We start from the raw sequence: 19,623 nt of genomic DNA on the forward strand, positions 1-19,623 counted from the left end.
CCAATTCTGATTTACATTGACATTTATCATGTGTACTATGTGGTCTAAGTGAAACAAAAAGAGATATTTCGATCAAAAAGAATGATTCCCAATTACATGTATGTTTCTAAAAAGTAATGGGGCGAGAATATACATGGTGGGGAATTTTAGAAAACTAATCAACTATATACCAAATTATGCACAGATAGTTTTACTAAAACAAAAGATAACTTAGTTATCATGTAGGCACATGTATATACCGTCTTTTCGTTTTTAAGTGCGACAAAACGAAATAAGCAAAACAACATATATTACTTGGTTATACGAGTTTCAGTAACCAAAACAAAACAAAATACAGAAAACAAAAATGTTTTTTTATTTGCAGCGTTTATCGGTATACAAATTATCAAACAAAATAAGGTACTTATATATTTCCCTATTCATATTTAGTTTAACGAAAACCAATGTTAGAAAACTTGAATAAAGTGCGTATTCTCGTTGTTCGTGTTGTGTATTAAATAGAAAACGAGTGGCGCTGCTGTTTGGGGAGATAAATCATGATTGACCTTCTTGGGCACTTCACTCCCTTTGATAGGAACTAGCAATGAGCTGAATAGTCAACTCGGTTATTCAGTTTAAAAAGTGTTCGACGTTCCTTAAACCACATGTATTGAAGTTTGTCATTAAATGCTTTATATTGATAAATATAAACATTGGAACTGAATGCCTCAGTAAACACCAAGAATAAAATTTAAAAAAATAATCATCAACATGGCTCGAACAACTGACTCTTGGAGTCTTGGAGTAAAAGGCTACCATTTATACCACTCGGCAATCCATGTTCATACAATAAAGGATGCATTTTATGCTTTATATAAGCAATCCTCGTAGTTTTACAAAATATAACGACAACAAAAGAACTCTCCGAATTATTCAATCGTTTCTCGTTGCAACGCTTTATAATATTCAGGTTTTAAAATCTTCAGAAGATGCATATAATGGCTATTTTAGAGCATGGTAAATGTTCAGTATTACTGTTTCCTCACAAATATCATAACTAAAACGAAAATTTGCAAATCTGAAAAAACTTTTTTTAAATTTGTTAATTTACCAAAACGTGAAAAGGCCCCTTTAAAGAAGACAGTTATTATACATACAACAAGAGTGCCAAACTGTCACAAGATACGCCCGTTTGAAGGTTTTGGACAACTTGATAACTTTACCATGACCCATATTTGAACTTGACCTACATATCATCTAGACACAACTTCTGACCAAATTTGGTGAAGATCAGATGAAAACTACTTCAATTAGAGAGCGGACACCATGCTTAATGCTTGAAATGCACTAAGTGACCTCGTGATCTAGTTTTTGACCCGACATGACCCATATTTGAACTTGACCTAGATATTGTCTAGACACAACTTCTGACCAAATGTGGTGAAGATCGGATGAAAACTACTTCAATTAGAGAGCCGACACCATGCTAAATGCTTGAAATGCACTAAGTGACCCCGTTACCTAGTTTTTGACCCGGCATGACCCATATTCGAACTTGACCTAGACATTGTCCAGATACAACTTCTGACCAAGTTTGGTGAAGATTGGAAAAAAACTAATTCAATTAGAGAGCGGACACCATGCTTAATGCTTGAAATGCACTAAGTGACCCTGTGACCTAGTTTTTGACCCGGCATAACCCATATTCGAACTTGGCCTAGATATCAACTAGATGCAACTGCTGACCAAGTTTGGTGAAGATCGGATGAATACAATTTGAATTAGAGTCCGGACAAAGTAAAATGCACTAATTGACCCTTTGACCTAGTTTTTGACCCAGCATGACCCATATTCGGACTTGACCTAGATATCAACTAGATGCAACTACTGACCAAGTTTGGTGAAGATCGGATGAATACAATTTGAATTAGAGTCCGGACAAAGTGGCGCCGTTGAAAATGCACTAATTGACCCTATGACCTAGTTTTTGACCCGGCATGACCCATATTCGAACTTGGCCTAGATATCAACTAGATGCAACTGCTGACCAAGTTTGGTGAAGATCGGATGAATACAATTTGAAATAGAGTCCGGACAAAGTGGCCCCTTTGAAAATGCACTTATTGACCCTATGACCTAGTTTTTGACCCGGCATGACCCATATTCGAACTTGGCCTAGATATCAACTAGATGCAACTGCTGACCAAGTTTGGTGAAGATCGGATGAATACAATTTGAATTAGAGTCCGGACAAAGTGGCGCCGTTGAAAATGCACTTATTGACCCTATGACCTAGTTTTTGACCCGGCATGACCCATATTCGAACTTGGCCTATATATCAACTAGATGCAACTGCTGACCAAGTTTGGTGAAGATCGGATGAATACAATTTGAAATAGAGTCCGGACAAAGTGGCCCCTTTGAAAATGCACTTATTGACCCTATGACCTAGTTTTTGACCCGGCATGACCCATATTCGAACTTGGCCTAGATATCAACTAGATGCAACTGCTGACCAAGTTTGGTGAAGATCGGATGAATACAATTTGAATTAGAGTCCGGACAAAGTGATGCCTTCCGCCCGCCGCCCGCCGCCCGCCGCCCGCCGCCCGCCGCCAAGGGGTTTCACATAATACGTCCCGTATTTTATACGGGCGTATAAAAATGAGGAAACACAATAAAAGGGTATCTACAATGTATAAGTGTTGAGATTATGCATTTATAGGCGACATACCACTATAAGTTCGATAGGGACGGGCACCCTGAGCTTCTTCTTGAATCTCTGGTTGATTTGCTCCTTGACCAAGTAGAGAGCTACCACGCAGATGATCGAGATGATGAGGGTAGCGATGTTCGTCTTGTGAATGTTCGAAAAGATGTGTATGTACGTCTGAAATGAACCGCACATACATTTACATATCACCCCTTAAGCAATGCCGGCGTGATATCAACCATTTATAGTATTTAGAGGTTTAAGATATGTGTGCCCTTCCAGTAGATGTATCGTTCTGCCTTAACATTGGTCTCCCAATATGAAATACGTCGTTTTCGTTCTTGATTTAGAAAAAAGGATTTAAAAGTTTGTTTTAATACAGATATACATGTATTGTGCCGCACAAGACCTTGATGAATACAGAACTTATCCTTTGACATGGAGTGCGAATTGAATTCGCACAAGTACTTAGGTAAACACTATGTGTTTTTTCTAATTATCTAAAACAGGAGAATAACAAATCTCTTGTCTCGAAAATTAAACTCAATTAATAACATGGTGAGAGGTGTGCTTTAAGACAATTTGTGATACGAACATATAGGGTATGTAAGCATATTCTTCTGGTAATTCATTTGTATGAAAAGACATGCGTTACTACTAGTATTATAACATAGACGTACATAGTATAAGTTTTGTTACGAATTATTGCATGTTTACATTGGCCCCTAGTGAGAACCATCAAATACTCTAAACAGTGTACTCTTTACAGGCCGATGGAAAAAAAACATATGTTCGATTGTTTTGTCCTCCACACACGATAGATGCATTCACATAATAACAGTTGATAAGCTTAACTAAATTTTACGCGTGCTCCCCCCCCCCCCCCCACCCCCAGGACATTTGTCTGAGCATACTGTTTTATTAGCATCTATATACATTTAAAGCAATTATTATTTATGGGCGTTACAGCTCTTTAATAATCGTGGTGTTATTTATTTTCTCTATTATTACGTAACAACATTATAAGGTACAAGAATGGAAACGTGTTTGAAAGAGACAGTATCGCAATCAACGGTACATTTTGTTGTTTGTGTCAAAATTTCATTTATCTACTTGAAACTGGCCATTTGCACCTGTTAACAACAATGATTAAATGTCTTTTTGTTGGTGTACAAATTACAATTATCTACTTTAAATTGGCCCGATGCACATGTAACCAACAATTATGCTGCGTTAACGAATTTTGTTATTCCAGCACAACCCGTGCGTTTTGTTTACCTCAAGGATAATAGTCGTTTAGTAGTATGAACTTGAACTTTAAGAAATACATGAAAAGGGTATAGAAACGTTCAAGTACCCGCTGTTATATGCGTCTGATGAGGATCAGGTCACACTATGAAAAAATGGAAGATATTGCGAACTTAACATGAATATTTTAGCGCATACATGCCCAATGGTGTAATAATTTAACAAACCTCAGAAAATGTTTACAAAAACATATATAGTATATCATGAGTAAATCATGTGCGGACGTAAGGAAAACTTACGACATATCTCACTGGTTAAGCTAATATTACTTTTCGCAAACTTAAGTTTTCAGCTAAAAACACATTATAATAAACTTCGAACGTTCTAATGTTTGTTAATCGGTTATCCGGTATATTCGTACAATTTAAATGAGGCATATATGTAGTATCTAAACATCGCAATGCTCAATGGAATGGAAACATTTTTTAACTGAAGAGACTCAAAAGTTTTTGTTCCAAATATAAGCTATTACAACAGCGACTAAGTGGTAACTGATAGAAATCGTGTGTACCCATTTGAGTTTATTAACATATTAGCCAGGCAATTTAACCCATTTATGCATAGTGGACTCTCCCATTCTTCTAAATTCGATCGATTTATTTCCAAAATTAGGGATGTCTAGTATATTTATTTTTATATTTAGAGTATTTCTTACAGAAATTCCTAAAGCAAATAGCGCAGACCCTGATGAGACGCCGCATCATGCGGCGTCTCATCTGGGTCTACGCTGTTTGCCAAGGCCTTTTTTCTAGACGCTAGGCATATATGGGTTAACGTAAACAAAAAACGGATGCACGCATAAGTGCCCAGACTAATATATTTTCCCTTATATAAATAATGTTAGTCATAAACGATGAGTAATCAAAACAATGGAGTTCATTTCAAAATATCTTAACGAATACTGACATTGACAACTTGGAACATCCCGTCCGTGCGTGGAATATTGAGCCCGAAGACGTATTTGACCTGACTGGTGCCCACGTGGATTGCGACACCAGTAGTGAAGCCGGCAATCAGTGGGTCCGACATGTACGTGGTAACGAACCCGAGACGGCAAATGCCCATGGTGATCTAGACAATGTAAACAAAGGAAATTGCATAATTGATATACGTTCTGGGTAAACAGAACTTCATGCACATGCATAAAGTGTCATCCCAGAAAAGCATGTGTAGTCCGCACAGGCTATTCAGGGACGACATTTTCGTTTTGATGAGACTTCCTTTAAACATAACATTTCATACACTGCACAGGCTAATCTGGACGTTATTTTTTGCAAAATGCACTAAACCAAGTTTTTCAGAAGCGATTATTTGTTTTGGGGGGAATATTTGCTAAAATCCCTATCTTACGGACATTGGACCAGAAGCAAGTATTTTAAGAACTAAATATTGTTTCAAAATACGCGGATAGGAATGGGATGCGACATGAAAGAAGACTTGTACTGATATACTGATAGAGAGGCTGAGTCGCAAATCTTATCTTCAGACAGTGTTAGGATACTTAGGAGAATTTCGTTCGCAATTTGCCACAATTTGTCGCCGCCTATTATGAAACGGGTCTAAATCGTAAAATGCTGACGATTTTATCCAGTTTTGACCGCCCATCATTATTTTATTTTGTTTTTGTAGTTATCTTTCATTTGCGCCAACTTCGCTATTTCGAAACTACAAAAAGTGCAAACAAAACCATAAATTGTGTAATACAACATGTAGTAAACACTCAAGCAGGTTGAATGATGGTAAACAAAACATCAGCAAGCAGCGGGAGCAGTTATATCATCCTTAAATCGGTTAACTTGGACATGTACATAATTGCTTTTCAAGACAACTTCACATGTGTTAAGGTTCATGTAGAGGCTTCAATTTCAAAATGTGGGACCCCTAGCATTGAACTCAAATTTGACTAAAGGAAGAGTGCCACATTGAAAATGTATACATATATGCTTTAAAGGATGTTTTCCTTCAAACTGCTACAAATTTTGTACATCAACGTATCATAACATCCACAATATCAATCAAAATACAAAGCGATTTTAACAATAAAATATACATTATTTTCAAAAATCTGAATCATGTTTATTCCACGTATTTCGGCGGAAAATTATATAACTAGTGATTAATATCGACATTGAGCAAGTTACGCTTCAATAGTAAAAAAAGTTTACATATCTAGAAATATCGAAACTCGAACACATGTCATTTCATCACCATGGGGCAGCCATTTTTAAATTAATAAAATAGAAAGAAACATGCTAAAAACTCACTCATCGCCTAACTGACATTCCAAACAGTTGACGATGACAAATGCATTGGATTGTAATCTTTCCGTTGATGTTTGCAAACTGCACGATCAGACCTCATAAACACTCAAAAGAATAACTATGTAAGAAGCATTTCACCAATGTTTACAATCGTTGTCGAATCACATTACTTATATTATTGCGCATAAAATAGTACGCTTACAGACTGACAGAAAGATCGATACGTAACTCCGTTCAATTCATCACGGTATACTATTATAATGATCATATATAATAATACATCGCTTTAACAATCTAAAAGTAGAAATAATTCTTTTAAACGGAGTTTTTAATAACGAAAGTGAAAACAACGGAAGTTGGATGGATATTCTGTGAGATGCACTTCGGCTCCAGAAAAACAATACAAATTAACTAAAAAGACGTGTGGGGGACAATTTTCAGCTGGAAAATATTTGAAATAGGGTAAGTGATGATATCTCTACGTGGTCATTTCTGTTATTAAGTGCGATCTCTTGCTGATTAATGTTAATAGTTGTTTTACTAGTTGCCACCCAACTGTCAAAATAAGATATGTGTTTTCTCAGGTATGTGTATACACATACCCGGTTTTCTCACCACTGCACGTGGTTTCGACCTATTTGTTTTGCACGTTTTTCTACGGAGCACAGCGATGGTCACGCTTTCAAAATGTGTAGAAGGAATCGAAATATAAAATCAATCGGTTTGCCAATTTCTTTATATTCCTTTACAATTTTATATGTCGTCTGCAATCTATTTCAATTTGAGATGGTTTAAAATTTGCAATTTGGTTGAGAGGTAAATAACAAAATTGTTAAGCCTTTGAAATAGAATTGTGACTCTTATTATCCACCATACCTGGATTTTTAAAAAGTAGTTACGTTTTAGTTATTTTTAGAACTTTGTTTAGGAAATTTATCCAAAAAAGGCAGTTGAATAAAAACTCATTTGTTGTGATATGACAATAATTTTCTGTGAAATGTTGCTAACTTGACCTTGTATATGTATATAGCTTTGTATTTATTCAACTTAAGGTAGTGCATATCCTTCCTAACTTTAGATTGAGATTTTGTAAATTAGTGTAAAAATGTAATGGTTTTAAACCAAAATATGAATAAAGCACACAAATATTGAATGTCAAAAATGTGTTTATGTTATTCCATCCGTCTTAAGCCTTAAAATGATATATAGTTTGACCATATTGTACCAATTAAAAGCGAAGTTTTAATGAATTTTATCCCCCCCCCCCATGAACCTTAACGTACCTAAAGTGCATTGCTGTGACAGGCACGTTGTAATTAAACACCTTGCACGGATCTGATTGTACATATTTGATGGGACAATTTAATCTCATTAATAATTAATACAGTGACTCGTGTTTAACAACTATAAAGGTACAGGTTAAACTTCGTTGAAATTTTCAGTAAGCTGAAATAAACGCATTGATTTGTGAATTTACAATTAATTACATGTTTCGTAAACATTGTTTGTATTACACTGCTTGGAGTCTCCGTTATTTTAACAACTGATTTTCAAAACAATTTAAGATTTCATATCTGCATAAAAGTAAACTATAACGTATATGTAGACGTAAAATTGAATATCTTGTTCTTCTGTAACTAAATCTACCTGCACAAGTCCAACAAGAAAGCCATTAACCCATTTAAGCCTAGCGTCTAGAAAAAAAGGCCTTGGCAAACAGCGTAGACCCAGATGAGACACCGCACGATGCGGCGTCTCATCAGGGTCTGCGCTGTTTGCTTAGATGAATTTCTGTAAGAAATATTCTAAATATAGAAATAAATATACTAGACATCCCAATATTTAGAAATAAATTGATCCAATTTCGAAGGATGGGAGAGTCCACTAGGCATAAATGGGTTAAATATAGTGCTCTTTTGTAACTTAAATTTACCTGCACAAGTCCAACAAGAAAGCACACGGACATGCCGATAGCAATCTTCTGCTCATCGCTAAGCCCAGAAGATGCCACCGTGGCGACCGTAACGTTCACGTCTTCGGTGGCATTACCGGGCACTGTTGACGTTGACTTGCCAGCAGTATCGTAAAATCGAGCGACAACTGAGCCAGTCAGCAAGCTTACCACCGCAACGGTGCCTATAAATGAAAGCCGATTTATTGAGTCGTGTTCTGAGAAAACGGGGCATAATGCATGTGCGGACTAAATTTATTCGAAAAAACAACAACAATAAAACGGAAAGTGTCGTCCCTGATTAGCCTGTGCGGACTGCACAGGCAAATCTGGGACGACACTTTACGCATTTGCATTATACCCAGTTTTCACAGAACAAGACACTATTTTTCATGCGCATAGAATATAAATTATTTTATCCCATCATCAGACGTGCATTGTCGAAATAAACCACTGTGGAATAAATTTTCCTGTATTTCGGCAGTGCTGAAATATAGCTGTCACGCTTGGCGGAGAATGGTCATATTACTCGGAATCAACTATAAAGTAATCATTTTAAGTAAAATCAAATCAGATTCAACAAAACAAACAATTTGATACCAAGATGTAATATATTTTTAACAAATAATGCAACTCAAAAAGTAAAAAAACATTATTTACAAATATTAAGTACGCGTACTCGTGACGTCATTATTAACACCTCATACGACACAATGCATGTTCTTTCCCGGTCCTTTCACGCTTAAGCTGCAGTTGTTTAGTGTTTTTTTTTCATTATTTCTTAAAAAAAATGGGGACGTAGAGTCGTAGAGGTATGATAAACAGAAAAACAGGTTAGTTACTGATCTTTTTGTAATGTATTAGGCTCGGCACAATTAAAATAATAAAACAATGTTTGCTTAAAATAACTTTGGGATTGTCCGTGTAGTTCGATTTTCCTATTCTATTTTTAAAGAAATAATTTACGACTAAGGAAATTGATGGGATAAATCAAATACTAGGTCGGTGCCGAATAAAGCAAAGTTTATTTTGCTCGGCACGAAAATCTGAACCACTCGCCAAGGCTCGTGGTTAAGATTTTCTAAGCCTCACAAAATAAACTTTGCTTTATTCGGCACCGACCTTGTATTCTCTATCTATCCCATCATCAGACGTGCATTGTCGAAATAAACCACTGTGGAATAAATTTCCCTCTATTTCGGCAGTGCTGAAATATATCTTTCAAGCGCGGCGGAGAATGGTCATATAACTCGGAATCAACTATAAGTAATCATTTTTAAAAAATCGAATCAATGCAACTCAAAAAGCAAAAAAAAACATTATTTACAAATATTAAGTGCGCGTACTTCTGACGTCATTATTAACACGTCATACGACACAATGCATGTTCTTTCACGCTAAAGCTGCAGTTGTTTGGTGTTTTTTTTTCATTATTTCTTAAAAATCGGGGACATAGAGGTATGATAAACAGAAAAACAGGTTAGTACCTGATCTTTTTGTAATGTATTAGACTCGGCACGATTAAAATAATGAAACAATGTTTGCTTAAAATAACTTTGGGATTGTCCGTGTAGTTCGATTTTCCTATTCTATTTTTAAAGAAAAAATTTACGACTAAGAAAATTGATGGGATAAATCGAATACTAGGTCGGTGCCGAATAAAGCAAAGTTTATTTTGCTCGGCACGAAAATCTGAACCACTCGCCAAGGCTCGTGGTACAGATTTTCTAAGCCTCGCAAAATAAACCTTGCTTTATTCGGCGCCGACCTAGTATTCTCTATATATTTTTATCGGAAGAGAAAAATAACAACATTTGTTAACATGCCTTTGAACACTGTCTAACTAGACTACAAGAAAGATGTAAATCGATCACACAGTTTGTATCACTCAGTTTGTTATTTCAAACAGAATAATCGCAACTTGTTCAGCATTAATAACAGACACATTGACATAATATTGATGAATTTCTTTATATATGTATATATATATATATATATATATATATATATATATATATATATATATACTTGCTTTGAATATGGCAAAACATTTACATTACCAATGTAATGTACAGTAGACTCTCTGTAAACCGGAAGGTCTCGGGACCGGCCTGATCGTCCGGTTTTCAGAGAGTTCCGGTTTACCAAGAGTTTGCATATTGCCGAAATATACATGGTATGCATTGTGTACAGAATCACATAAAAATAAAACAAACCATATACATTTACATGTATCATGTGATAACTGTACGCAGGTACTGATGATGTTAATTGCATTCTTAAAAAAGTGTTTTTAATCGATTAAAAGCCAAAAAAAATCCATACCGACTTGTTTTGATTAATCCCAAAGTGAGCGTGGTGCTTTATACATGTACGTACGTGGCATTTGTCATATAGGCGAGTGACGACACAAATAATATTGTTGTAGATACACGATTTATTATCATAAAACATACACACAAGCAAAAAACAGCGTCATAATTATTTTTTAAGATATTTTTTAAGATATTCATAATCTCAAAACCTACTAATTCTTGAAGTTTACGATTTCACGAAAAAGTCCAAGATCACTCTCTGCTTGAAAGCTCATTTCTCCCTTATGTTAAAAACATGGCTATAAGATCTTTTAAAATAACCGAGAAGATCACAAGAAAATGATCGTCGCAACGGCATGCATTATTTTTTTAATTAAATTGTTTATCATAGGCGATAATAAATAATTAATAAAACGATCGAGTCAATCACTTTTTGGTGTTACCGCACGTCTATTATAGACATTCACATTTTGTTTTACATTACTTTATCGGACTCCCATAGCGCGGTAACGACTTGACACCTTTATGGTATCATTATGTTTAATCCGATTATCGATAATTGCGCGAGCAAAATGTGTGACACCGCACTCGCTGTGCTGACTAGGTATTGTTATTTTCACGCCTCGGGCATCTTGAGAATTTAGACCGTCCGGTATACTCAATGTATTTTACGATGAAAATGACAAAATTTACGGAGATACCCGTCCGGTTTCCGGTTTTCAGAGAGTTCGGTTTATTCAACATTTTTTAACAAATAAATAGAAGGAAAAAATACGAGACTGGCCCGACCGTCCGGAATCAGGAGAGTTCCGGTATTCAGAGAGTCCGGTATTGGCAGAGTCTACTGTAGTTATATTTCCTTTTAATTTGATTTGTACTCTTTCTATATTGGCATTTGTTAATAAACAAGTATTATGTAGTGGTTTTTAGATTTATAAACTAGTTGTAAAATAAGATTTACAATAATACATGTGCAAATCGTTCGTATCGACCGAGTCGACTCAGACATCAGTAATATATCACAAAGTTTACTTAATGGGTGAATTCATGTCAAGCAAATAAAACGCATGAAATATGTGCTACGATATGATAAAATGAATCAACAAGAGTTCCGCGGTCGGAGATGACCGCATTGAAGCCGGATTTTTGATTTAAATGAAAGGAAAGTACCTTTCGTGTTTTTGTCAATGCAATACTTAAATTACTGAAATATTGTTCAAAGGTCAAAATGAAATGTAAGTACTGGCCAATCTTTATTTCAAGTTTGAAGACTCTAGGTACAAGCATACCAAAGTTATAACATGAAATAAGAACTTTAACATTTTTACATTCAAGGTCACAGTGACCTTGACCTTCAAATGAATGACCTTGAAATGTCCAGTGGTTACTTTCTAGTTCTGGCCAACCTTCATGTCAAGTTTCAAGACTCTAGGTCCAAGCATACCAAAGTTATAACAACTTTAACATTTTTACATTCAAGGTCACAGTGACCTTGACCTTCAAATGAATGACCTTGAAATGTCCAGTGGTTACTTACTAGTTCTGGCCAACCTTCATGTCAAGTTTCAAGACTCTAGGTCCAAGCATACCAAAGTTATAACAACTTTAACATTTTTATATTGAAGGTCACAGTGACCTTCACCTTCAAATGAATGACCTTGAAATGACCAGTGGTCATCTGTTAATCCTGGCCAACCTTCATGTCAAGTTTGAAGACTCTAGGTCCAAGCATACCAAAGTTATACCATGAAATAAGAACTTTAACATTTTTACATTCAAGGTCACAGTGACCTTGACCTTCAAATGAATGACCTTGAAATGACCAGTGGTTACTAACTAGTTATGGCCAACCTTCATGTCAAGTTTCAAGACTCTAGGTCCAAGCATACCAAAGTTATAACAACTTTAACATTTTTTATATTGAAGGTCACAGTGACCTTGACCTTCAAATGAATGACCTTGAAATGACCAGTGGTCATCTGTTAATCCTGGCCAACCTTCATGTCAAGTTTGAAGACTCTAGGTCCAAGCATACCAAAGTTATACCATGAAATAAGAACTTTAACATTTTTACATTCAAGGTCACAGTGACCTTGACCTTCAAATGAATGACCTTGAAATGACCAGTGGTTACTAACTAGTTATGGCCAACCTTCATGTCAAGTTTCAAGACTCTAGGTCCAAGCATACCAAAGTTATAACAACTTTAACATTTTTTATATTGAAGGTCACAGTGACCTTGACCTTCAAATGAATGACCTTGAAATGACCAGTGGTCATCTGTTAATCCTGGCCAACTTTCATGTCAAGTTTGAAGATTCTAGGTCCAAGCATACCAAAGTTATACCATGAAATAAGAACTTTAACATTTTCGAGCACGCCGCCCGCCCCCCCGCCCCGCCCCCCCCGCCCGCCCGCCCGACAACATCAATCTATAAGCCGAGATTTTTTCGAAAAAAATCCGGCTAAAAAGTAAACATTTGATTTGTTGCAAATGACGTTAATGTTAAAGGTATGACAGCATACATATTCTTTTTAACTGTAATAGTTTGTGAGATTAAAACTATTTTGGCATGTCTAACTTACACTGATTTATGCATTTATAAAATGAATAAAGTAATCCATTTCGTCATGACATTTAACCATAAGAAACCTTAGAGAATGCCGTAATAACTGTTTAATTTTCGGACGGCCAATTTTTTAGCCCAAATAATTGTTTCCTTTTCCTTTATATCAATCATTCATTTTTTTTCGGGCAGTTGCATTTTTATCAAAATTCTTCTTGCGTTGATCCGTTGACACATCGCACGAGTTTTTTTTACCGGACAATCGTCAAGCACCTAGCAGATTATTGCAAAAAGTGGGTGTTTCAGCGTCCTAAAAATAATAACTACGGTAAAACCTTTACTAAACACACGTGACACATCGCACGCGTTTTTTAAGACTGAACAATCGTCAAGCACCAAGCAGATTATTGCAAAAAGTGGATGTTTCAGCGTCCGAAAAAAAGTAACTACGGTAAAACCTTTACAAAACACACGTGACAATTCGCACGAGGTTTTTTAACCGGACAATGGTCAAGCACCTGGCAGAATATTGCAAAAAAGTGAGTGGACCGTTAAATTAGCTTCATTTGGGTACAAAGGCATGAATACATTTTATACGATATACCGGTACCATAGATTATCTTTCACTCAAAAACTTAAACCTTGCTTTCAATTGAAAGTTTCGGTCGCGAAACAATTAAATTGTGTTTAAAATATTTACTAAACACACGATTTTTTTTCAGTATAACAATATGTCGCTTGGTCATCAAACTGGCTACAATGTGATGTAATACTATTCCATAGAAACATATGTTGCTCTGTATTATTGTTACCATTACATGTTGATCTGACCAACATTTTAAGTTCGTCACAACTATCGTCAGCCTTGTAAGTTGAATTGCTGAAATTCCCTGAATTTTAGTAAACACAGTTCTACCACAAAAAATGACATAACGACAGCTTACCCATGGAAACGTGTTTGGATGTACCGAAGATGTAGTAAATGATGACTGGAAAGAACGACAGGTAGAGGCCGACCACCGGTGGCATTTCAGCCAACATTGCGTACGCCATACCTGTAAAAAACAAATGTCTAGGTCCAACGGTTGAGTCGATTTACAAGGGTCAATTGATTTTTTTTAAAGGGAAACACATGTATTAGGAACGAACGCATATCTGTAAGCAACTTAAATATACGAAAGGAGTGTAAATTACCATTTTCGTTTTTGCATACCAACATTTTCAACTTTTTAGAAATTATCGTTAAAAACACATAAAAACAGCACATATTTCCAGCAAATGAGTTTAAAGATTCAGCATGCCCACAAGTCAGTGTTAAGTAAGACATTCAGTTGTTTCTCTTATAATACGTCACATGGACAAGCATATTTACATACCTAATATAAATTATATTAAGTATGGCATCCTCTCGAACAATCATATGCACATAAACAAATATCAATGTTGCATAACACAAACACATATTCAATTATAAACATATCTTTCTTATAATTTGCAGACACCCTCGTATTTAATAAATAATCCCAAAAACTTCACACCGAAAAATAATGATTATGATGTATGTATTTCGATGATCTGATATATATATGTTTGCTATTCAGTGCATTGTTTTCCTTCGTTTGAAAGTACTATAATATTATATAATATAGGTCCCTTCCTCAATAGATTTTTCTTTAATCGATGCAATTTTCACAAAATGTCAACTTAACCTTTGCCGATACTTATAATCCCCCTACAGAAATAATATGCCTCTTTCCCACACCAAGAAAAAAGCCATGCATAAGAAATATATCATATATTCATTTGATAACATTATTTTCGTGTAGTTTTGTGTAAAGATTCGCAACGATTTTATCGGACCTTATTGAACTATACCGAGCGCCATATGAGAAACAAAGGCCCTCACCTTGCGGCAACTGCATGATCCCTACTGTGATCCCGCAGATTAGATCCGACAGGAAATCCGTCTTCCACTGGTACTTCCTCATGATCCGCCACACCGGAAACAGGCTTAGCGCCATGTTGGTCAGGCGCTTTCGACTGCACGTGAACAGACTCTGCAATGGCGAACGGTCGGAGGGCTGGTTTTTCCGGTAGGTCTCCCGGAAATTTCCCGTTTTCCGCGGCTCGGAAAGAGTCGACGGCATTCTGTGTATGACAATTGCATAAACTACTTACCGTAATTACTCTATGTTTTCGGACACTCTAAGTTTTCGGACACCCCCTTTTTTAGCAAAAATAATTATATTTCGTGACTCTTAATTTTCGGACACACAAGTTTTCGTCCATAATTAATGTCTCTAAGTTTTCGGACAGTATATTTTACAGCGCTATTTTACCAAATTTCGGTCCTGTTTTCGATATCTTCTGACGATTCGATCATCGGGTTTTACTACCAGATTAACATCATAAAACACTTCAAGTGCATGCCTGAGGGCAACGGACCATTACATTTGCGTTATTGGGTAAATAATCTTGTAAACCGGTGTTAAACAATGGTTTCGCCCGATAGCATACCGGTAAGCGTTATGACAATTACCAGCACCCGATTGTATAAACAGTTAAACCGGCGGTTAACCACATACCGGCGGTTAAAAGTCGGTAACATGTTGGTTACTAGTCGGTAAGCGTTTGTATAAAATTTGGTTAGTTATACCGATCGGTTTAAACCCAGTTAAAACATACCCTGCTTCCCTAGGTGGGTAAGTACAAGTAACCGAGAGGTCACTTACACAAAATGGCCGCGGCGCGCGACATTATAAAAGCTAACCATCGACGACCTTCACAATTTCGACGAGTAAACAACAAATTGCAGCAACTGACACTTTATTTGACTTAATTTACAGGGCAATACGATTTCCGACTTCGGACGACGAATTTAAGGACGCACAGAACGTGTTTCTTATATTCTGTTATGGGTATGCCGTGTGTGATCCGATGCATCAATGGCGCCCATGTTAAAATCATTTCTCCGAGAACAGGGAACAACAAAAGTACAAACAAAAAACAAAACACGTTCGAACTAGTATCTTACCTTTAATAATCCTTTAAAATCCATAAATAATCCATTTAATTCAATAATTGACGAGTTTGCATCTAGGGTCTTTGATAATTATTTTAGCATAGTTAAATAAAGACCCTAATGCCATCATATCGTTATATTCAAATGAGAACTCAATAAACTTTCTTCTTCGTCACACGCTACGTCATGTACTCTATGTACATTACTGCTGTTAAAATTAACCGGAGAAGTTTATCAAATGTGTCGTGTTCTGAGAAAAATGGACATAATGCATGTGCTTAAAGTGTCGTCCCATATTAGCCTGTGCAGTTCGCACAGGCTAATCAGGGACGCCACTTCCGGCTTTTATGATTTTTTTTTAAAAATGAAGTCCCTTCTTAGCAAAAATCATTTTTTTTTGCGGAAAGTGTCGTCCCTGATTATCCTTTGCGAACTTAACAAGCTAATCTGTGACGACACTTTACGCACATGCATTATGCCCAGTTTTCTCAGAACACGACACAAATAATAGCCGTTGGTGAACTCGGTTGCATTTGCAGATTTCTGCATACAAAGATATATTTAAACTTGAACAATGTTTTATTTGTCTATGGTAAATTCCCTTATTGTACAATAAAGTTAGTAAGTTTATTGTAAACATAAGCCAAATTAGAAGAAAAGTCTAGCATGTTACGACGACCATGTATAATTTTTATGTTACATCTAGAACATCTTACTAGAAGAATAGACGTCTTTGTAAGCACTCTCTTGCAGTTTGGAAGCACCAGGGATTCCGCTAAATGATGCAAAAACCGACATCATTATCAATTTGTCCCTGGTCATTTTGATGAACGCATAGTTAAAATTTACACTTTATTTTATTGTGAATTCATTTGTAAATGAATTTGATAAAAAAAAATACATGTCGTTGTTTATAAGCGTGACACTTCGCGCGAAAATTACGTCATTAGAAAATGCATTGTGGGAATGTTTTGGTTAAAGTTACCGGTGGTTAAATTCCACTATGCGCGGTTAGGTTACTTTGCGGTATATCGTGTTTATACAATCGAGTTACCTTGAAGGTTACTATACCCGAATAACCGCAAACTTATCAAGGTTTGAATTCTACCGAGCGGTAACTTTAACCAGCGTTTATACAATCGGGTGCAGGGGTATTGTCCACTAACAGTTCAATTATCTACCGCAATGGTACTACCCCTTCTCAATAAAATAACTGTGACAAATACTAAACGCTTCAAAGTGTGATGCACCCAATTGCATGTTTTACGAACAATGGAAGGTGTTAGACTACAACTATCGGAAATGAACAAACAAAGAATTCTCATTTGCTTTTTTATTGCGTTTTAATTATAGGTTCATACTAGCGAGTATCGGTACATCACATGCTCATCTTTGAACTCGTTGGTCAAAGTAAAACCTTGTAGTAATTTTCTGTCAAATAAATAGAGTAATTCCGGGGTATAGGTTTCTGATAACTAGTATAATTTATTTAGTCTTTTAATCAGAAGTGCGGATAATGCAATACTATTTTATACTGGACTAAATTCGTGATAAAAATATTGTCCAACGTTGTTACAAATCGAGCTAAAAAATAACAGTTGAGTTAAGGTAATCATGAAAATTGAGTCACTCCAAAATTGCACCAGTCGCGTACTATCACGCGGATTTGTCTCGGAACCCTTCCCGATTCAACAGGGCACCCGACAGGGCAGCATATGTGCACCATTCTTTTACATCGTTTACATAAACGACCTGCTTAACGAACTCATGACATCCCCATACGGCTTTAAAATCGGCGACCAGTCATTATGTTCCCCAACCCAAGCTGATGACGTGGTACTCCTGTCGCTTTCGCGCCGCGGCTTAAACGAACTAGCGGAGAAGTGCAACTCATACGCTAACAAGTGGCGTTTCACTTACAACGCTTCCAAATGTGCCGTTATTACCATGGGCCGACAACGATCCAAAGCAATACCCGCCCGCCAGATCGCTTATGATTCAACACCAATACCCGAAGCGGTAAATTACAAACATTTAGGTATAATACAGTCGATCAGTGGAAAATACCCTTACGACATTGACGCTGTGAAACAGACAATAAGAGGCACGTTCCTTTCCCTCTCGCAGAAAGTGTCCGGAAGGTCCGGAGCAAACCCAAACACTGCGATTAAACTGTACAAGACCGCAGTCATTCCCAAAGCGCTGTTTGGCTGCGAGCTGTGGAACAGTATCTCCATTGCCGACATGCAACAACTCGAGGTAGCCCACCACTTTTGTTTGAAACGTGCCCAAGGTCTCCCCCATCTCACGCGCTCAGACATGGTGCTCGGCCTTGCGGGAATGACTTCCATCGAAGCGCTTATCGACCTGCAAAAATTAGCATTCCTTGGCTCACTATGCCACGCTCCTACAGGCGAACCGTGCCATACGCTTTTCATTTTAAGACTGTGTCAGTTTGACTTGTGCGAAAACCGGAAAATTGGCTTTATTCCAGATATTGTGAAAATTCTGCAAAAATACAACCTTGAAGACTACTTAACGACCTTTAAGACCAACAGCTTATTCCCGTCAAAAGAGAAATGGAAATCTGTCTGCAAAAAAGCAGTGCGCCAACACGAAACCAGTCACTGGCGTACGAGGCTCGAACAACATAAAGATTTTTCGCTTTTCAAAGAAGTACACAAGAGCCTGGAACCGGCTACCACATGGAGAGTCGCGAAGATCCGCCCAGACAGCTTATCGCTCATGAAGTTCCTGTCTCGGTTATGCTGCAAAAAACCTCCTGAACAACCCGTCCTATGCTCAAAGTGCACACACCAGCATATGCACATCGAAGTGGTACACGCACTTTTTGAGTGCCCCTTTACCGACTCGCCGGCTCGTCTACAAACGTTCATAGAAACCGTTCGGCCACTAAGCGCACCACTGCACGAACACTTGAAAAACGTAGAGCCTGCAACACTGGTGTTGTACCTTATGGGTATGATCGATGACGTCATAGCAGACTTGATGCCTATAGCACTCTACCCAGAGTTTCTGATTAACTGCGCGAATTTTCTACAATCGGTACTCTCGGGTTAGTCATCAAGAGAACTCCCCGCATTTCGTCGAACCCTAAACCTGGCACTTCCAAATTTCGCTTTCTTTATTAGTGAAGTGCTTTGGACGCTGATTAGGGTATAAATATGACGCGTTCAAAGAACTGAGAAATAAAGTACACCCTTGCGACCTTCAATGTCATTCTTGGAAACAAATTTTGTATTCACATGCATATATACATGTATATAACAATTTGACTTAATCTCTATTTATTTACATTGATTGTCTTTTGTATTTGTGCTATGTTTGTATCGTTTGTTTGTATCATGTACATCTTCAGAAAATGGAGGCAATAAAGATATATATATATATATATATATATTTAATAATCGACTTTTTGAACCCGGTCTCACCACCAATTATTATGTATATTTAATTATTTATTAAGTGTTAATACGAGCAATCGAT

At 36.8% G+C, this 19,623-nt stretch overlaps 1 protein-coding gene and 1 long non-coding RNA gene across 3 annotated transcripts in view; both read right to left on the reverse strand.

Moving 5' to 3' along the window:
• Window positions 1-15,500, reverse strand: part of LOC127870880 (prestin-like) — a 36,070-nt gene extending 20,570 nt beyond the window's left edge. Inside the window, exons 1-6 of one of the 2 annotated variants that reach the window (XM_052413468.1) lie at window positions 15,434-15,500; window positions 15,001-15,242; window positions 14,039-14,149; window positions 8,195-8,397; window positions 4,907-5,071; window positions 2,714-2,869 (exon numbers count right to left, since the gene is read on the reverse strand). In XM_052413468.1, the coding sequence (XP_052269428.1) occupies window positions 2,714-2,869; window positions 4,907-5,071; window positions 8,195-8,397; window positions 14,039-14,149; window positions 15,001-15,241 (876 nt within the window). In that variant the 5' untranslated portion in view covers window position 15,242; window positions 15,434-15,500. Of the gene's footprint in view, window positions 1-2,713; window positions 2,870-4,906; window positions 5,072-8,194; window positions 8,398-14,038; window positions 14,150-15,000 lie in introns of both variants that reach the window. The other variant, XM_052413459.1, reaches the window with a different exon arrangement.
• LOC127870892 (uncharacterized) lies at window positions 1,358-2,573 on the reverse strand. Its single transcript, XR_008044967.1, has 3 exons — window positions 2,428-2,573; window positions 2,116-2,271; window positions 1,358-1,959 (listed from the first exon to the last, which is right to left on the reverse strand). It is a non-coding gene; the product is annotated as an uncharacterized LOC127870892 (long non-coding RNA).
• Window positions 15,501-19,623: the final 4,123 nt, after the last annotated feature.

Source organism: Dreissena polymorpha, chromosome 1 (assembly GCF_020536995.1).
Source record: "Dreissena polymorpha isolate Duluth1 chromosome 1, UMN_Dpol_1.0, whole genome shotgun sequence".
Classification (NCBI taxonomy): domain Eukaryota; kingdom Metazoa; phylum Mollusca; class Bivalvia; order Myida; family Dreissenidae; genus Dreissena; species Dreissena polymorpha.